The 19,112-nt window shown below is 38.6% G+C and overlaps 2 protein-coding genes across 6 annotated transcripts in view; one reads left to right on the plus strand and one right to left on the minus strand.

Annotated features, from left to right (window-relative positions):
- SLC39A10 (solute carrier family 39 member 10) overlaps window positions 1-19,112 on the minus strand; it is a 167,813-nt gene that overhangs the window by 20,509 nt on the left and 128,192 nt on the right. For all 5 annotated transcript variants that reach the window (XM_064373221.1, XM_012454046.2, XM_012454043.3 and 2 more), the window contains 3 exons: window positions 13,630-13,799; window positions 11,563-11,751; window positions 540-660 (listed from right to left, as the gene is read on the minus strand). In XM_064373221.1, coding sequence (XP_064229291.1) covers window positions 540-660; window positions 11,563-11,751; window positions 13,630-13,799 — 480 coding nt within the window. The remainder of the gene's footprint in view (window positions 1-539; window positions 661-11,562; window positions 11,752-13,629; window positions 13,800-19,112) is intronic.
- LOC105718362 (large ribosomal subunit protein uL10-like) lies at window positions 16,273-17,222 on the plus strand. Its single transcript, XM_064372835.1, is given in 2 exon segments — window positions 16,273-16,996; window positions 16,999-17,222. Coding segments are annotated over 2 exon segments (948 nt in total).

Here is a 19,112-nt window from a genome sequence, read left to right on the forward strand (position 1 = left end):
AAAAAGCAAATTTAACAGATACATTGAATTTATGAAGAACAGATTCTGACGTTAATTTCTCAAAAACATCGGTGTACAAACTCTACCTTTTTTCACAGTAGACACTAGCAAGCTAGACAAACTATCATAAAAGTATTTGTCACACATAACCTGCGGTCTGTTGCTGATTAATACAGCACATTTTCTTGTGTGATTCCTAAGATTATAGCACAAGTATTATCTCAGTGGATTATCTAGATTAACATCTGAAACACGGGTTCATCAAGGTGTTGCTCTTTAAACTATTGTTTCTCCTATCTCAAGTTGGTGTTCGCTCTTTAAACTATTGTTTCTCCTATCTCAAGTTGGCTTTGCATCTATGAGTAAATAAATTCTTCAGCTACCTTATTAGGAGTGCTATGAGGGTAACACCTTTTCTCCTTTTCATCTTGTATTTAGTTTACTGTATTATTTAATTTCAGATTGAGTGAATATAAACAGAAATTAAATGTAAATTTGAATGAAAAAAAAGTTTGTCTTGAGTCAGAATTGCTGTCTACCGGCAAGAGGCTTGAGTTGAAGCCAGTCAGCATCTGGTGTATTGTTTAACTTGTGATCTGAAAGCTTTCTTCCAATAGTTGACTCTTCTGTGTTCTGCTTCATAAACCATTTCTGTTTTCCCTTAAAAAAAAAAAAGTATCTGATATTAGTATAAAGTCTGAGGTCACAATTAGCAACAATATTCACTCATTAACACCTAAGGGTAAAATGGTGTTAACTTTAGACATAAATTATCTTAAAGGGGCATGAAAAAAAATTTTCTGGGAGTAAAACAATCCACAGAAGAAAAATCCAACTAAATTTGTATTTTTTAAGACATTCAACTAAGAGGTTCAATTCATCTACTTTGAGGAACAGAACACGCAGTACTGAATTATTAGATGGAACCCAAATGATATGTATATAATATGTGTAAAATTTCTCTTAAGCAAAAGTGTAAAGTAATAGAAAGTTCCAAAAAAAAAAAAAAAAAAAAACCTAAAGCTTATTTGTCTGAATTTCATTCTGTATTTAATGCAACCTCAGATTTCCCTGAATGTGACATAAAAAAGAGTCAAATTTGAGTGAGAATCTTAAGTTTGTAGTTTCCATCTGATACTTGAGCAAGTTTGTTAAATTTATTGAACATAAGAATACTCATCTGTAGGACATCATCTGAAGATGGTGTCCTATTTGGAACAGCTCTGGATTGCAGATCCCAGCGAAAACGCACAGGATGAGTGATAACCACATTTCCAAACGCATTTTTACTGCCCAAAGACCAGGAGATTCCCAGGTGGAAAAGCACCACGAGTCTCCAGCACGGCTATTTCAGCCGGTGCAGCAGGTCTCTGCACAAAAACTCACACACATCCGGGCGCCGTTTCAACTGGCGACTAGAACGCCTGGGAGACAGAGTCACCTGTTCAACTGAAAAAAAGGGGGCTGAAACAGGGAGCCAGGTAAACTGGCTGGGATGGTTCCATTCTCACAAAGACCAGCAATCTGAAATGCTCCGGATTGAGAGTTTCACAGCAAGCACAGCTGGACCCAGGATGGTCCAGCTCTGTGGGAGGAAGGGCATCTGCCATTACCGAGGCAGTCTGCCACTACTGAGGCAGTGTGCCACTACAGAGACAGTCTGCCATTACTGAGGCAGACTGCCATTACCGAGGCAGTTCGAACTATCCCCTATAAACAAAACTGCAAGGAAGTTCACACAGCAGCTGGGCTCAGCAATGCCTCTGCTGGCAGACTGTGACTAGGCTACCTCCTCCCTGGGCAGGGCATCTCTGAAAAAAGGCAGCAGAATGACAGGAACTTATAAATAAAACCCCACCTTCCTGGGACAGAGCAACTGGGAAAAAAAGGCGGTTAAGAGATTTGCTGCAGCAAACTTAAACATACCTGCCCAGCAGCTCTGAACAGAACAATGGAGCTCACAGCTCAGCACCTGAGCTCCTATAAGTGACGGACTGTTTCCTCAAGCAGCTCCCCGACCCCTGTATAACCAGAGACACCTCATAAAGGACAGCTAAGGCTGACATCTAGCGGGTATCCTTCTGTGACAAAGACAACTGAAGAAGAAACTGGCAGCAACCCTTACTGTTCTGCAGCCGCTGCAGGTGATCCCCAGGCAAGCAGGGTCTGGAGTGGACCTCCATCAGTCCTACAGCAGGGGGGCCTGACTGTTAGAAGGAAAACTAAGAAGCAGAAAGAAATAACTTCATCAGCAACAAAAACGACACCCACTCAGAGACCCCATCTGAAAGTCACCAAGCACAAAGACCACAGGTAGATAAATCCACAAAGATGGGAAGAAACCAGTGCAAAAAGGATGAATATACACAAAACCAGAATGCCTCTCCTCCTCCAAGGGACCACAACTCCTCACGAGCAAGGGAACAAGGCTAGATGAAGAACAAGGCTGATCAACTGACACAAACAGGCTTCCGAAGATAGGTAATAACAAACTTCTCTGACCTAAAAGATCATGTTCTAACCCAATGCAAAGAAACTAAAAATGCTAATGAGAATAAAAAGCTTACAGAGGATTATAAATGAACTGATGGAGCTGAAAAACACAACACGAGAACATCGCGAAGCATACACAAGTTTCAATAGCCGAATTGACCAAGCAGAAGAAAGGATATCAGAGATTGAAGATCAACTCAATGAAATAAAACGAGAAGTCAGGATCAGAGAAAAAAGAGTAAAAAGAAATGAACAAAGCCTCCAAGAAATATGAGACTATGTGAAAAGACCTAATCTGCATTTGATAGGGGTACCTGAATGTGACGGAGAGAATGAATCCAAGCTGGAAAACACTCTTCAGGATATTATCCAGGAGAACTTCCCCAACCTAGCAAGGCAGGCCAACATTCAAATCTAGGAAATACAGAGAACACCATAAAGATATTCCTCTAGAAGAGCAACCCCAAAGCAGATAATTGTCAGATTCACCACGGTTGAAATGAAGGAAAAAATGTTACGGGCAGCCAGAAAGAAGGGTTGGGTTACCCACAAAGGGAAGCCCATCAAACTGACAGCAGATCTCTCAGCAGAAACCCCACAAGCCAGAAGACAGTGGGGGCCAATATTCAGCATCCTTATAGAAAAGAACTTTCAACCCAGAATTTCATATCCTGCCAAACTAAGCTTCATAAGTGAAGGAGAAATAAAATCCTTTATGAGCAAGCAATTGCTCAGAGATTTCATTACCACCAGGCCTGCTTTATAAGAGCTCCTGAAAGAAGCACTAAACATAGCAAGGAACAACCAGTACCAGCCACTCCAAAAACGTACCAAATGGTAAAGAGCATCAACACAATGAAGAAACTGCATCAACTAATGGGCAAAACAACCAGCTAGCATCAAAATGGCAGGATTGAATTCACACATAACAATATTAACCTTAAATGTAAATGGGCTAAATGCCCCAATCAAAACACACAGACTGGCAAATTGGATAAAAAGTCAAAACCCACTGGTGTGCTGTATCCAGGAAACCTACCTCACATGCAAGGATACACATAAGCTCAAAATAAAGGGCTGGAGGAAGATCTACCAAGCAAATGGAGAGCAAAAAAAAAAAAAGGAGTTGCAATACTAGTCTCTGATAAAATAGACTTTAAACCAACAAAGATCGAAACAGACAAAGAAGGGCATTACATAATGGTAAAAGGATCAATGCAACAAGAAGAGCTAACGATCCTAAATATATACGCACCCAATACAGGAGCACCCAGATACATAAAGCAAGTTCTTAAGGACCTACAAAGAGACTTAGACTCCCACACAATAGTAGAAGACTTTAACACTCCACTGTCAATATTAGACAGATCAACGAGAAAGAAAATTAACAAGGATATCCAGGACTTGAACTCAGACCTAGACCAAGCAAACCAAATAGACATTTACAGAACACTCCACCCCAAATCCATATAATATACATTCTTTTCAGCACCACATCACACCTACTCTAAAACTGACCACATAATTGGAAGTAAATCACTCCTCAGCAAATGCAAAAGAAGGAAATCATAACAAACAGTCTCTCAGACCACAGTACAATCAAATTAGAACACAGAATTCAGAAACTAACAGAACTAACTAACTCAGAACCACACAACTTCATAGAAACTGAACAACTGGCTCCTGAATGTTGACTGGATAAACAACAAAATGAAGGCAGAAATAAAGATGTTATTCGAAACCAATGAGAACGAAGACACAATATACCAGAATCTCTGGGACACGTTTAAAGCAGTGTCTAGAGGAAAATTTATAACAATAAATGCCCACATGAGAAGCAAGGAAAGATCTAAAAATTGACACCCTATCATCAAAATTGAAAGAGCTAGAGGAGCAAGATCAAAATAACTCAAAAGCTAGCAGAAGACAAGAAATAACTAAGATCAGAGCAGAACTGAAGGAGAGAGAGAGAGAGAGAGAGATAGACAAAAAAAAAAACAAAACCCTTCAAAAAAAAATCAATAAATCCAGGAGCTGGTTTTTCAAAAGGATCAACAAAATAGACCACTAGCCAGATTAATTAAAAAAGAAAAGAGAATAATCAAATAGATGCAATAAAAAACTATAAAGGGGATGTCACCACAGATTCCACAGAAATACAAACCACCATCAGAGATTACTACAAACAACTCTATGCACATAAACCAGTAAACCTGGAAGAAATGGATAAATTCCTGGACACTTGCATCCTCCCAAGCCTAAACCAAGAAGCAGTCGAAACCCTGAATAGACCAATAACAAGGGCTGAAGTTGAGGCAGCAATTAATAGCCTACTAACCAAAAAAAAGCCCAGGTCCAGACAGGTTCACAGCTGAAATCTACCAGACATACAAAGAGGAGCTGGTACCACTCCTTCTGAAACTACTCTAAACAATCCAAAAAGAGGGAATCCTCCCCAAATCATTTTATGAGACCAACATTATACTGATACCAAAACCTGGACGAGACGCAACGAGAAAAGAAAACTTCAGGCCAATATCCATGATGGACATAGATGCAAAAATCTTCAATAAAATACTGGCAAACAACATGCAACAGCACATCAAAAAGCTTATCCATCACGATCAAGTAGGCTTCATCCCAGGAATGAAAGGCTGGTTCAACATACGCAAGCCTATAAATGTAATTCACCACATAAACAGAACCAAAGACAAAAACCACATGATTATCTCAATAGATGCAAAGAAGGCCCTTGACAAAATTCAACAGCCCTTTATGCTAAAAACTCTCAATAAACTATGTATCGATGGAACGTATCTCAAAATAATAAAAGCTATTTATGGCAGACCCACAGCCAATAACATACTGAATGGGCAAAAACTCGAAATCAACTTTGAAATCTGGCACTAGACAAGAATGCTCTCTCTCACCACTCCTATTCAATACAATATTATAAGTTCTAGCCGAAGCATTCAGGCAAGAAAAAGAAATAAAGGATATTCAATTAGGAAAGGAGGAAGTCAAATTGTCTCTATTTGCAGATGACATGATTGTATATTTAGAAGACCCCATTGTCTCAGCCCAAAATCTCCTGAAACTGATAAGCAACTTCAGCAAAGTCTCAGGATACAAAATCAATGTGCAAAAATCACAAGCATTCCTATACACCAATAACAAAATTAAAGAGAACCAAATCAAAAACGAACTGCCATTCACAATTGCTACAAAGAGAATAAAATACCTAGGAATACAATTAACAAAGAATGTAAAGGACCTCTTCAAGGAGAACTACAAACCACTGCTCAACGAAGTAAGAGAGGACACAAACTGACGGAGAAACATTCCATGCTCATGGTTAGGAAGAATCAATATCGTGAATATGGTCATACTGCCCAAAGTAATTTACAGATTCAATGCTATCCCCATCAAGCTACCAATGACCTTCTTCACAGAACTGGAAAAAACCACCTTAAACTTCATATGGAACCAAAAGAGAGCCCGCATAGCCAAGTCAATTCTAAGCAAAAAGAACAAAGCTGGAGGCATCACACTACCTGACTTCAAACTATACTACAAGGCTACAGTAATCAAAACAGCATGGTACTGGTACCAAAACAGAGATATACACCAATGGAACAGAACAGAGGCCTCAGAGGCAACGCCACACGTCTACAACCATCTGATCTTTGACAAACCTGACAAAAACAAGCAATGAGAAAAGGATTCCTTGTTTAATAAATGGTGTTGGGAAAACTGGCTAGCCATGTGCGGAAAGCAGAAACCGGACCCCTTCCTGACACCTTACAGTTAAATTAACTCCAGATGGATTAAAGACTTAAACATAAGACCTAACACCATAAAAACCCTAGAAGAAAACCTAGGCAAAACCATTCAGGACATAGGCATAGGTAAGGACTTCATGACTAAAACACCAAAAGCATTGGCAACAAAAGCCAAAATATACAAATAGGATCTAATTAATCTCCAGAGCTTCTGCATAGCAAAAGAAACAATCATTAGAGTGAACCGGCATCCAACAGAATGGGAAAAAATTTTTTAAATCTGCCCATCTGACAAAGGCCTTATATCCGAAATCTACAAAGAGCTAAAACAGATTTACAAGAAAAAAATAAGCCCATTCAAAAGTGTGCAAAGGATATGAACAGACACTTTACAAAAGAAGACATATATGAGGCCAACAAGCATATGAAAAAATGCTTATCATCACTGGTTATTAGAGAAATGCAAATCAAAACTACAGTGAGACACCATCTCACGCCAGTTAGGATGGCGATCATTAAAAAATCTGGAGACAGCCGGGCGCAGTGGCTCATGCCGGTAATCCCAGCGCTTTGGGAGGCTGCGGTGGGTGGATCACAAGGTCAAGAGATCGAAACCATCCTGGTCAACACGGTGAAACCTTGTCTCTACTAAAAATACAAAAAATTAGCTAGGCATGGTGGCACATGCCTGTAATCCCAGCTACTCAGGAGGCTGAGGCAGGAGAATTGCCTGAACTCAGGAGGCGGAGGTTGCGGTGAGCCGAAATCGCGCCATTGCACTCCAGCCTGGGTAACAAGAGCGAAACTCCGTCTCAAAAAAAAAGAAAAAATCTGGAGACAGCAGATGCTGGAGAGGATGTGGAGAAATAGGAACACTTTTACACTGTTGGTGGGAGTGTAAATTAATTCAGCCATTGTGGAAGACAGTGTGGTGATTCCTCAAGGACCTAGAAATAGAAATTCCATTTGACCCAGCAATCCCATTACTGGGTATATATCCAAACGATTATAAATCATTCTATTATAAGGACACATGCACACATATGTTCACTGCAGCACTGTTTGCAATAGCAAAGTCTTGGAACCAACCCAAATGCATACCAATGATAGACTAGACAGGGAAAATGTGACACATATACACCATAGAATACTATGCAGCCATAAAAAACGATGAGTTCATGTCCTTTGTAGGGACACGGAGGAGTCTGGAAACCATCATTCTCAGCAAACTGACACAAGAACAGAAAATCAAGCACCCCATGTTCTCACTCATAGGCAAGTGCTGAACAATAAGAATACATGGACACAGGGAGGGGAGCATCACACACTGAGGTCTGTGGTGGGGGGGACTAGGGGTGGGACAGTGAGGGGTAGGGAGTTGGGGAGGGATAACATGGGAGAAATGCCAGATATAGGTGATGGGGATGGAGGCAGGAAACCACACTGCCATGTATGTACCTATGCAACAATACTGCATGTTCTTCATATGTACCCCAGAACCTAAAATGTAATAAATAATATATATATAATATATATTATATATATATAAAGAATACTCATCTGTAAAAATAACACTCTTATAAAGATTAAATGAGGTGCTGTATAAAAGGACCTATCACAGTCAGTGACTCTTAGTAGCCTTATAGTAAAAACAAGCATCCTTTCCTACCATCTTGGAATTACAGAACATAATTTAATCTGTCATTAAGTAGTTACAAATACCAATTACTATACTTCATTGTTTAGGTTTAAATTTTTCCTTTTGTATGTCTTAACAGTCTGGCTTTTTACTGCTTACTTCTACCAATGTAACTACCACTAACAACTCTTCCAACTTAAATTGCTACTTCGAATGTATATTAATTTGAGAAAACAAATAATTATTCTAGAACAGTGTTGAAATAAAAGTCAATTTTCTCTGGGAGATGCTTACTAACTGGCATGGCATTTGTTGTTGTTGGTTTTGTTTATAGGCTATTAACTATGTTTCAGACATTTAAGTCTTGTAATTGCTGTATAAGTAAGCTTGCATGGCTAGTACAGCATGAGGTAATCTCAAAGATGGCCACTATCAATGTCTTCCCTCCCTATATGAGCATTCTGCTCCACTCATGAGGACATGGAATCTACCCCCCTGCCCTGGAATTTTGGCTAGGCTTTTGACTTGTTTTGACCAATAAAATGCAGGAGAAGTGATGCTGTGCCACTTCTAAGACTAGCTTTAGAGACCTGGCAGCTTTTGCTTTCACTCAGGGAAGCTAGCCACAATCCTATAAAGAAGATTGGTCTCTCCTATAAAGAGAAGCCATGTGGAGAAGCACCAAGATGCACACAGGGAGTGAAGTATTCTTAGACCTTCCAGCCCTACTCATCCTAATCCAGTGGCCTGAATTTTAATGTGAATAGTGTTAGTGACTCTATCAAATGGCAAGTAGAGCAGAACTCCCCATTTGAATTCTGGCACAGAGAAGTAAGAGAAGTAATTGTTAATGTAAGCCATTAAGCCAATAGAAACTGGGAAAATTTAAGACATTCACAGGAAAATAATGATATGGACAAGTCCTAAAAAGAAGGGGAAATAAAAAAAGCAACAATGAGATAAGAAAAAAAAAGGAAAGTGGAGCCAACAATAGTTCAAAAGTTAATGAGAAGGATATAGAAATTAAAGAAAATGAAAACATCAGCTGAGATTTTGTTTAATTGCTTTGGTTCTGATTGTCCACTTTCTTTTTTTTATTTTTTATTTTATTGCATTTTAGGTTTTGGGGTACATGTGCAAAACATGCAAGGTTGTTGCATAGGTGCATACGTGGCAGTATGATTTGCTCCCTCCCTCCCCTTCACCTATATCTGGCATTTCTCCCCATGCCATCCCTCCCCAACTCCCTACCCCTGCCGCTGTCCCCCCGACTCCCCTCCAACAGACCCCCGTGTATAGTGCTCCCCTCCCTGTGTCCATGTGTTCTCCTTGTTCAACACCCGCCTATGAGTGAGAACATGTGGTGTTTGATTTTGTGTTCTTGTGTCAGTTTGCTGAGAATGATGGTTTCCAGGTTCATCCATGTCCCTACAAAGGACGCGAACTCATCGTTTTTTATGGCTGCATAATATTCCATGGTGTATATGTGCCACATTTTCCCTGTCCAGTCTATCATCGATGGCATTTGGGTTGGTTCCAGGACTTTGCTATTGTAAACTGTGCTGCAATGAACATTCGTGTGCATGTGTCCTTGTAGTAGAACGATTTATAATCCTTTGGATATATGCCCAGTAATGGGATTGCTGGGTCAAATGGAATTTCTATTTCTAGGTCCTTGAGGAATTGCCACACTGTTTTCCACAGTGGTTGAACTAATTTACACTCCCACCAACAGTGTAAAAGTGTTCCTATTTCTCCACATCCTCTCCAGCATCTGTTGTCTCCAGATTTTTTAATGATCGCCATTCTAACTGGCGTGAGATGGTATCTCAATGTAGTTTTGATTTGCATTTCTCTAATGACCAGTGATGATGAGCATTTTTTCATATGTTTGTTGGCCTCATGTATGTCTTCTTTTGTAAAGTATCTGTTCATATCATTCGCCCATTTTTGAATGGGCTTGTTTGTTTTTTTCTTGTATATCTTTTTTAGCTTGTTGTAAATTCTGGATATCAGTCCTTTGTCAGATGAGTAGGCTGCAAAAATTTTTTCCCATTCTGTTGGTTGCCGATTCACTCTATTGACTGTTTCTTTTGCCGTGCAGAAACTGTGGAGTTTGATTAGGTCCCATTTGTCTATTTTGGCTTTTGTTGCCATTGCTTTTGGTGTTTTGGTCATAAAGTCCTTGCCTACGCCTATTTCCACTTTCTTAGAAGCTTGCAAATCATTACACTCAAGGCCCCCAACTTGCTGAAACAAGTCAACATCTGATGTATTATATAACTTGTGGTTTGAAAGCTGAAACAGTTGATTATTATGTACAGACTGTCAAATGTCTACTCTACTCAAGTACAACTAATTCCCTTTCTTCAAAAGAATGCTATAACTTTTTCATGTTAGGTTACTTATTGTCCTATTTACCATAAAGGAGATGTCCTGGCTTAACTGGCCAGATTCCCTTCTCTGATATAGTATACTCCCTGCACCCAAGGTTTTCCTTCCAGTGTTTTACTTCCCATAATTTCAAATTTACAAAAAGCTGTCATGGTTTGGTGACTCCATTCTTGTATCAGTTTTCTTTGCAAAAATAAATGTATAAGCACTGGTAAGTTTAGGTTCAAAATGAGATAAAAAAGATCAAATTATAAAAAACAAAAAAACTTGTTTATCTGAAATGTTCCAAAATCTGAAACTTGAGTACTGACACGATGGTCAAAGGGAATGCTCACTGGAACATTTCAGATCTTAGATTTTCACATTAGAGATGCTAACTGGTAATTCTAAAATTTCTTTACAAACTTTGCAATATCTATTTATTGTAATGACAAACTTTTAAATACTTGTATGTCTTTTATCTGATCAACTAAGAAGTCTTGATTATCTCATCTAAATTCCCTTAATCATCTTTTCTTCCCCTATTTCTTCTGCCACAACCCTCTCAAGCCCCACTACCTCTTTTGAATTACTCTTTAGTAATCTACTTAGCCAACTCTTGTTTCCCTCCAGCCCCTTAGGTGTTAGCACTTTGGGAGGCTTAAGGCAGGTGGATCACTTGAAGCCAGGAGTTCAAGACCACCCTGGCCAAGATGGCGAAACCTCATCTCTACTAAAAATACAAAAATTAGCTGGGTGTGGAGATGCCTGCCTGTAGTCCCACCTACTCGGGAGGCAGGGGCAGAAGAATTACTTGAACCCAAGAGGCGGAGGTTGCAGTGAGCGGAGATTGTGTCACTGCATTCTAGCCTGGGCAACAGAGCGAGACTCTGTCTCAGAAATACATACATAATACATACATACATACATAAAAGTTAGCTGGGCATGGTGGCATGTGCCTATGGTCCTAGCTACTCAGGAGGCTGGTGCAAAAGGATCACCTGAACCCAAGAGGTCAGTGAGCCATGATTACAAGACTGCACTCCAGCCTGGGTGACAGAGGGAAACCCTGTCTCAAAAAAACCAACAACAACAACAGCTACACATGTTTAATTTTTAAAAAAAATCAAAGTTAGCTTTTTACCCTAAAGATTAGCTGTTACAAAACTGAGACAATATAAACCAACATCATAATTAAGGAAAGCACATACCCAGAAAAAGATCATTTTTGTTGTGAGTTTTATGGCATAAAATGAAATAAATAAAAATACTTACTCTTTGCTGTTTGTAGTGCTTAAACATTCTAATGCAGTGTTCAATGATAAATAGCAAGTAAATGCCTCCTAGAGCAACAAGTCCTTTCAATACAGCATCATATTCTTCCAAAAACTTCTTAGATTCATGTCCATGAGAATGTCCATGCCCATGTGCATGTTGGTGACTGTGATCATGTCCACCCTGAGACTATGAAGAACAAATAAAACTTCTAAACAAGTAACTGAAATGCTATTTAAAATTTTGAGATTATAATCTCCATAAGGACACAGAAAAAAATACCTTTCAAGTATTAAAGTGCTCCTCTAGATATCTCACTTAAAGTAGTCTTCCATTTAATTTGCTTTACTCAGTTGTCTGAAATATACATTTTACAGTAACTCAAAGACCACCAACTCACATGCCTAAAGAGTAAGATACACTCTATAGTGAGAGAATCAAGCCAGAAGTAATAATAGGGAGTGATTGGTTCTTTGTAAATTGAAGTGAATACAATCTTAAATGCCAAATATTTAGTAAAAATAAAACAAAACACACAAACTAATTCACCAGCAGGTCACTTGTGAGTCTCTATAATCTAATTCTTTCTTAAACTGATTGTATATATTTTTTTCTTTTAACTTTTAAGTTCAGGCATACAAATGCAGGTTTGTTACTGTTTGCACAAATTGACACTGTCAACTTGTGTCATGGGGGGTTTATTGTTACAGATTATTTGATAAATTTCTTCTCTTACAAATTATTTCAGAGGTGTAAGATTGCTATCTCTGCATATACTATGGAAAGCTAGCAAGAGGGTATCCTTAAATATGTAATTTTCTACATTTTAAAGCTTTAGCAAGCATAAATGTATAGAAATTATGTTTCAACATTATGAAATGTACAAGTATCACAATAATAATCTTATAGAATGTAAGTTAAATAACTGCACTTAAGTATCTTTCTTCGTTCGAACATTTATTTATATTCTTTTCCTGTTAACTAATGGTCAATCAAAGAGATATCTAAACCTCTCAGAGGATATCAGACCATTCAAAAAGGTAACAGTTACGTTTAGTTAACCTTTCTTAATAGAAAAACAAGTTAAACAGCACTTAACTACTGTTCTCACTTCAATTACTCTTACTAGGCCCAGTTCTAAAAAAAACTGTTGCTATTCTTGATGGCTAGAAGAAATGGTGAAACAAAAAATTCATGTTCACAGTCTTAAGATTCATTAACTCGTTTATTTAAAAAAAACTTTTTTTTTTTTTTTTTTTTTTTTTACAAACACACATTGCTGTAGATACTAAATCTGGAATTCTCAACCAAGAGAGCAGAAGAGGTATACACAACACACAAATACAATCCTGTCTCCCAAATACTCTAGAAGGGAAATACTCAATACTTCAATTTTATATTTGGAAAAGGAAAAAAAAATCCCCATTGCATTCATAATTTGAAGTAAAAATGGTAAGAGTGAATCAAATACTCTTAGCTGGTGACAGAAAGCTATCTATCTAACTACTGATAAGTTATAGACAGCAACTTTTAAAAAGGTTGATAAACATGGTACTAGGAATATGGGCTTGTGATCATATAATTAGAACCGACTCCAAAGAGAAGAAAAGAAGTTGTATGCAGGGTGAAAAGATAAATGCTCCCATATACCAAGAGCTAAGTGTAAAACAGCTCGCTGAGTGTATCTGCCTACTCCTGCTCAAAGATGCTGATGGCATACTGGCTATAGGCATAATCATTACAACATTTCTTACGCATTTCTCTTAAAGGCTTACTTGATATGCTACACAGATTTTAAAAAGATCATTCACTGCTGCTAATATTGCAAATTTTAATCCAATGAGTTTTTTTTAAAGACTACTGAAAGCAAAGTTGACCTAATGATTCAATTTATTTAAAAAATATTGGTATTAAAACTCTGAAAATGAAAAAAAAAAATACTTCATCCTATAAGCAAATAAAACAATACAAATACTAGATTACTATGCTATAGCTTGCTAATGAAGGACTCTTTCAGCTTAAATATTTTTATTTTAAGTGTTTTAAATGATTAAAAACATTTCTTACATGGGGCAGTAGATGAAGAAGGGCGTCTCCACTCATTGTTCCTACCGCTAGTGCAACAAGGAATGTGAGAAGGAATTTGAAGCATCCTTGGTTAATGATAGGAACCAAGATCACTCCTAGCAAGGAAAGCAGGCTAATGACAGTGATAGAAATGATACCACAAATCCAGGCTGTAGAAAAGAAATTAAGAGTCAGCATTAGTATAACAATTTAAACCAATAGACTACCAAGAAGAATGAAAAGATAACAAATGAATCACAGAAGGTAGACTATTTTACCCAGATTATTAAAGCTTTACAGCATTGTTGAAAAACAAAACCAAAATATGACATACGACCAACTTGAACACTTTTAAAAAGAATTAAGAAACTCAGATCACGTTATAAATAGTACCTTCAATGGCCCACGATATTAGAACCAGTGACTTAAAATGACTGAAGGCTGTAATTCACTTAATAGCTAGACTATAAATAAAAATTTCCCAAAGTCTAGGCAGAGCCACAATAATAAAGCTGTTTATTTAAAGAATATAATTACAAAACTCACCTGAGAACCTTAAAAAGCCAAGTATCTATTTAATGTATCATAATCTTTGTAAATCTTTGTAATAGTTTAAGAAACATAACATAACCCCAAATGGAAATACATGCACATGATGAGATGTCTCATTATTGGCAACATTATTGTTACAAAGGTTAATTCAGTCCTATTTTTCTTGATTTTTCTCTACACCTGGTTCCAAACTCCCATTCCTCTAATTTGGGTTTCCATTAAATTTACCACTTTAAAAAAAGTCACTATATAATTTTAACTGGCTCAGAACACAAGAGAAATGTTTTTACAATATGACTTAAAGAAAAACAGGTATGGTGGGGAAGGGGAAGTCTGTATACATGTCTTTATCTATGGTGGGGAAGGGGAAGTCTGTATACATGTCTTTACATCATTCACAAACAAGACATTAGAAATATATGCCAGTGGTATGGGGATTGGACATTTTCATTATAATTTCCTTTACTGGCCTAAAATGAAATAGAAATGTCATTAATTTTTTAAATTATGCTTAAGATCTACAGAAAATCTCATTTAAGAGCAATAATTTTAATCTAAAATACTATTTTTCAAATCAAATCTAAGAGGACTATATATCTGCTGAAGGATTTTATATAAGTCTGTGATAAATGAACATAGAAAAAATATATCTTATCAAAATAACTTAAAATTTTCAAAAACAAGGGAAAATAAAGATAGGGAGATAATACTAACTGACCCACTAAATGCTGAACTTTATCAATAAAACTGTTTTATCCAATGGGCATTGTATTCACAATATCCAATGATGTTAACACTACAGCCAATATTCATTAGTTCAGTTATCTCACAGAATTAAAACAATGGACAATCTATCACTAATAGAAGGTCTGTGGCTTACCCTGTATCTTAAAAGGTAATTCCTATCACATAAATGTAGGTAAACTAAGAGGCAAAAGAAGATTCAAACACAACCAATATTAGAGGGCTGAAGATCTTGACCCATTAGACTTGGATTCAGTGGCTTCAATTCTTGCAAGGATTTTGGAGTAAGGAAGGAATAGGAACTCAGTTCTTGAGGAATGTGGGTCATATTTATTACAAAAATAATATATCCTGGTTAGTGGAAAGAAAGGATGAGGCGGATTGCGACCCTGGTGCAATGGCTCATGCTTGTAAACAGCACTTTGGGAGGCCGAGGCAGGCGGATAGCTTTAGCCCAGGAGCTGGAGACCAGCCTGGGCAACACAATGAAACCCAGTATCGACCAAATAATACAAAAATTAGCTGGGCACGGTGGCACAGACCTGTAGCCCCAGCTACTTGGGAGGCTGAGGCGGAAGGATCGCGGGGGGCTGAGGCAGCAGGATAGCTTGAGCCTGGGCAGAGGAGGTTGCAGTGAGCTGAGATTGTGCCACTGCACTCCAGCCTGGGTAACAAAGTGAGACCCTAAGCCAAAAAAGAAAAAAAAAGGTTGGGGCAGTGGGCAGTGATTGCTCTAACTATTACTAGGATAAAAAACCACAGGGACCTGAAAAACCTTATTCTAGAAAGAAAAAATATGTTCAACTAACGTTTACAGGCTAACTTAATGATGATCACCAAGCTGTTGTTCTCCCACGGATTTTATTTTTCCTGTCTGTCCCCTGTTCACAGACAGGGAAAATAAAATCCGTGGGAGAACTTAATGAAATAAGTCAGAGAAGTGGTCATAGGTATAAATTTTAGACATGAGGAGCCAATAGTTATTGGCCAGCTAAATCAAAAAAGGTTTGTCAAAACTACTGCAGCTTTTTAGATCCAATCATATTGAGGGGAAAAAATCGAGATAAAAAGGATGGGTAACTTAAAATAACTATATGGGACAAAGTGAGTTGGTAACAAAAGCATTAACCTGAAGATAAACTGTATTTTACACAGTATATGTAACTCTCCCTTTACAAATACATTTTTCCTTATTAGTTTGGCAATAATCTAATATAGAAGCAATCCCAGCATCAACCTAAAAGCAACTTCAATTAAGAACTTGAAAATAGCTTTTCTTGCCAGGTGTCCTGTTGGAAGTGACATCGTCTTTTAGCCCTGCATGGTAATCCCTGATGCACCGCAGTGATGCCCAGGGAAGACAGGGCAACCTGGAAGTCCAACTACTTCCTTAAATTCATCCAACTGTTGGATGATTATCTGAAATGCTTCATCGTGGGAGCAGACAATGTGGGCTCCAAGCAGATGCAGCAGATCCGCATGTCCCTCTGCGGGAAGGCCGTGGTGCTGATGGGGAAGAACATCATGATGCGCAAGGCCAACCAAGAGCACCTGGAAAACAACCCAGATCTGGAGAAACTGCTGCCTCATATCTGGGGGAATGTGGGTTTTGTGTTCACCAAGGAGGACCTCACTGAGATCAGGGACATGCAGCTGGCCAATAAGGTCCCAGCTGCCACCTGTGCTGGTGCCATAGCCCCATGTGAAGTCACTGTGCCAGCCCAGAACACTGGTCTGGGGCCCGAGAAGACCTCCTTTTCCCAGGCTTTAGGTATCACCACTAAAATCTCCAGGGGCACCATTGAAATCCTGAGTGATGTGCAGCTGATCAAGACTGGAGACAAAGTGGGAGCCAGTGAAGCCATGCTGCTGAACATGCTCAACATCTCTCCCTTCTCCTTTGGGCTGGTCATCCAGCAGGTGTTTGACAATGGCAGCATCTACAACCCTGAAGTGCTTGACATCACAGAGGAAATTCTGCACTCTCGCTTCCTGGAGGGCATCCGCAATGTTGCCAGTGTCTGTCTGCAGATTGGCTACCCAACTATTGCATCAGCACCCCATTCTATCACCAGTACAAATGAGTCCTGGCCTTGTCTGTGGAGACTGGTTACACCTTCCCACTTGCTGAAAAGGTCAAGGCCTTCTTGGCTGATCCATTTGCCTTTGTGGCGGCTGTCCCTGTGGCTGCTGCCGCCATGGCTGCTCCTGCTGCTGCTGCAGCCCCAGCTAAGGTTGAAGCCAAGAAAGAGTCGGAGGAGTTGGACGAGGATATGGGATTTGGTTTCTCTGATTAATCACCAAAAAGCAACCAACTTAGCCAGCTTTATTTGCAAAACAAGGAAATAAAGGCTTCTTTAAAAAGTCAAAAAAAAAAAAAAAAAAAAACCAAAAAAAAAAAAGAAAAAACTCTATGCACATAAACTAGTAAACCTGGAAGAAATGGATAAATACCTGGACACTTGCATCCTCCCAAGCCTAAACCAGGAAGAAGTCGAAACCCTGAATAGACCAATATCAAGGGCTGAAGTTGAGGCAGCAATTAATAGCCTACCAACCGAAAAAAGCCCAGGCCCAGATGGGTTCACAGCCAAATTCTACCAGACATACAAAGAGGAGCTGGTACCATTACTTCTAAAACTACTCCAAACAATCCAAAAAGAGGGAATCCTCCCCAAATCATTTTATGAGACCAACATCATCCTGATACCAACACCCAGTAGAAACTCAACAAAAAAAGAAAACTTCAGGCCAATATCCACGATGAACACAGATGCAAAAATCTTCAATAAAATACTGGCAAACAGATTGCAACGGCACATCAAAAAGCTTATCCATCATGATCAAGTAGGCTTCATTCTAGGGATGGAAGGCTGATTCAACATATGGAAGTGTATAAACATAATTCACCACATAAACAGAACCAAAGACAAAAACCACATGATTATCTCAATAGATGCAGAGAAGGCCTTCGACAAAATTCAACAGCCCTTTATGCTAAAAACCCTCAATAAACTAGGTATTGATGGAACATATCTCAAAATAATAAAAGCTATTTATGACAGACCCACAGCCAATATCATACTGAATGGGCAAAAACTGGAAGCATTCCCTTTGAAAACCGGCACTAGATAAGGATGCCGTCTCTCACCACTCCTATTCAATATAGTCTATATTGAATAGGAGTGGTGAGAGAGGAAATCAGACAAGAAAAAGAAATAAAGGTATTCAATTAGGAAAGGAGGAAGTCAAATTGTCTCTATTGCAGACAACATGAATGTATATTTAGAAGACCCCATTGTCTCAGCCCAAAATCTCCTGAAACTGATAAGCAACTTCAGCAAAGTCTCAGGATACAAAATCAATGTGCAAAAATCATAAGCATTCCTATACACCAATAACAGAATTAAAGAGAGCCAAATCAAAAACGAACTGCCATTCACAATTGCTACAAAGAGAATAAAATATCTAGGAATACAATAACAAAGAATGGATCTCTTCAAGGAGAACTACAAACCACTGTTCAACGAAAAAAGAGAAGACACAAACAGATGGAGAAACATTCCAAGCTCGTGGTTAGAAGAATCAATATCGTGAAAATGGCCATACTGCCCAAAGTAATTTATAGATTCAACGCTATCCCCACCAAGCTACAAATGACCTTCTTCACAGAACTGGAAAAAACCACCTTAAACTTCATATGGAACCAAAAGACAGTCCACATAGCCAAGTCAATTCTAAGCAAAAAGAACAAAGCTGAAGGCATCACACTACCTGACTTCAAACTATACTACAAGGCTACAGTAATCAAAACAGCATGGTACTGGTACCAAAACAGAGATATACACCAATGGAACAGAACAGAGGCCTCAGAGGCAACGCTACACATCTACAACTATCTAATCTTTGAAAACCTGACAAAAACAAGCAATGGGAAAAGGATTCCCTGTTTAATAAATGGTGTTGGGAAAACTGGCTGGCCATGTGTAGAAAGCAGAAACTGGACCCCTTCCTGACACCTTACACTAAAATTAACTCCAGATGGATTTAAGACTTAAACATGAGACCTAACACCATAAAAACCCTGGAAGAAAACCTAGGCAAAACCATTCAGGACATAGGCACAGGTCTTCATGACTAAAACACCAAAAGCATTGGCAACAAAAACCAAAATAGACAAATGGGAC

Source organism: Aotus nancymaae, unplaced genomic scaffold (genome assembly GCF_030222135.1).
Source record: "Aotus nancymaae isolate 86718 unplaced genomic scaffold, 86718_ANA_hifiasm-v0.15.2.pri h1tg000008l, whole genome shotgun sequence".
In the NCBI taxonomy this organism is placed as follows: domain Eukaryota; kingdom Metazoa; phylum Chordata; class Mammalia; order Primates; family Aotidae; genus Aotus; species Aotus nancymaae.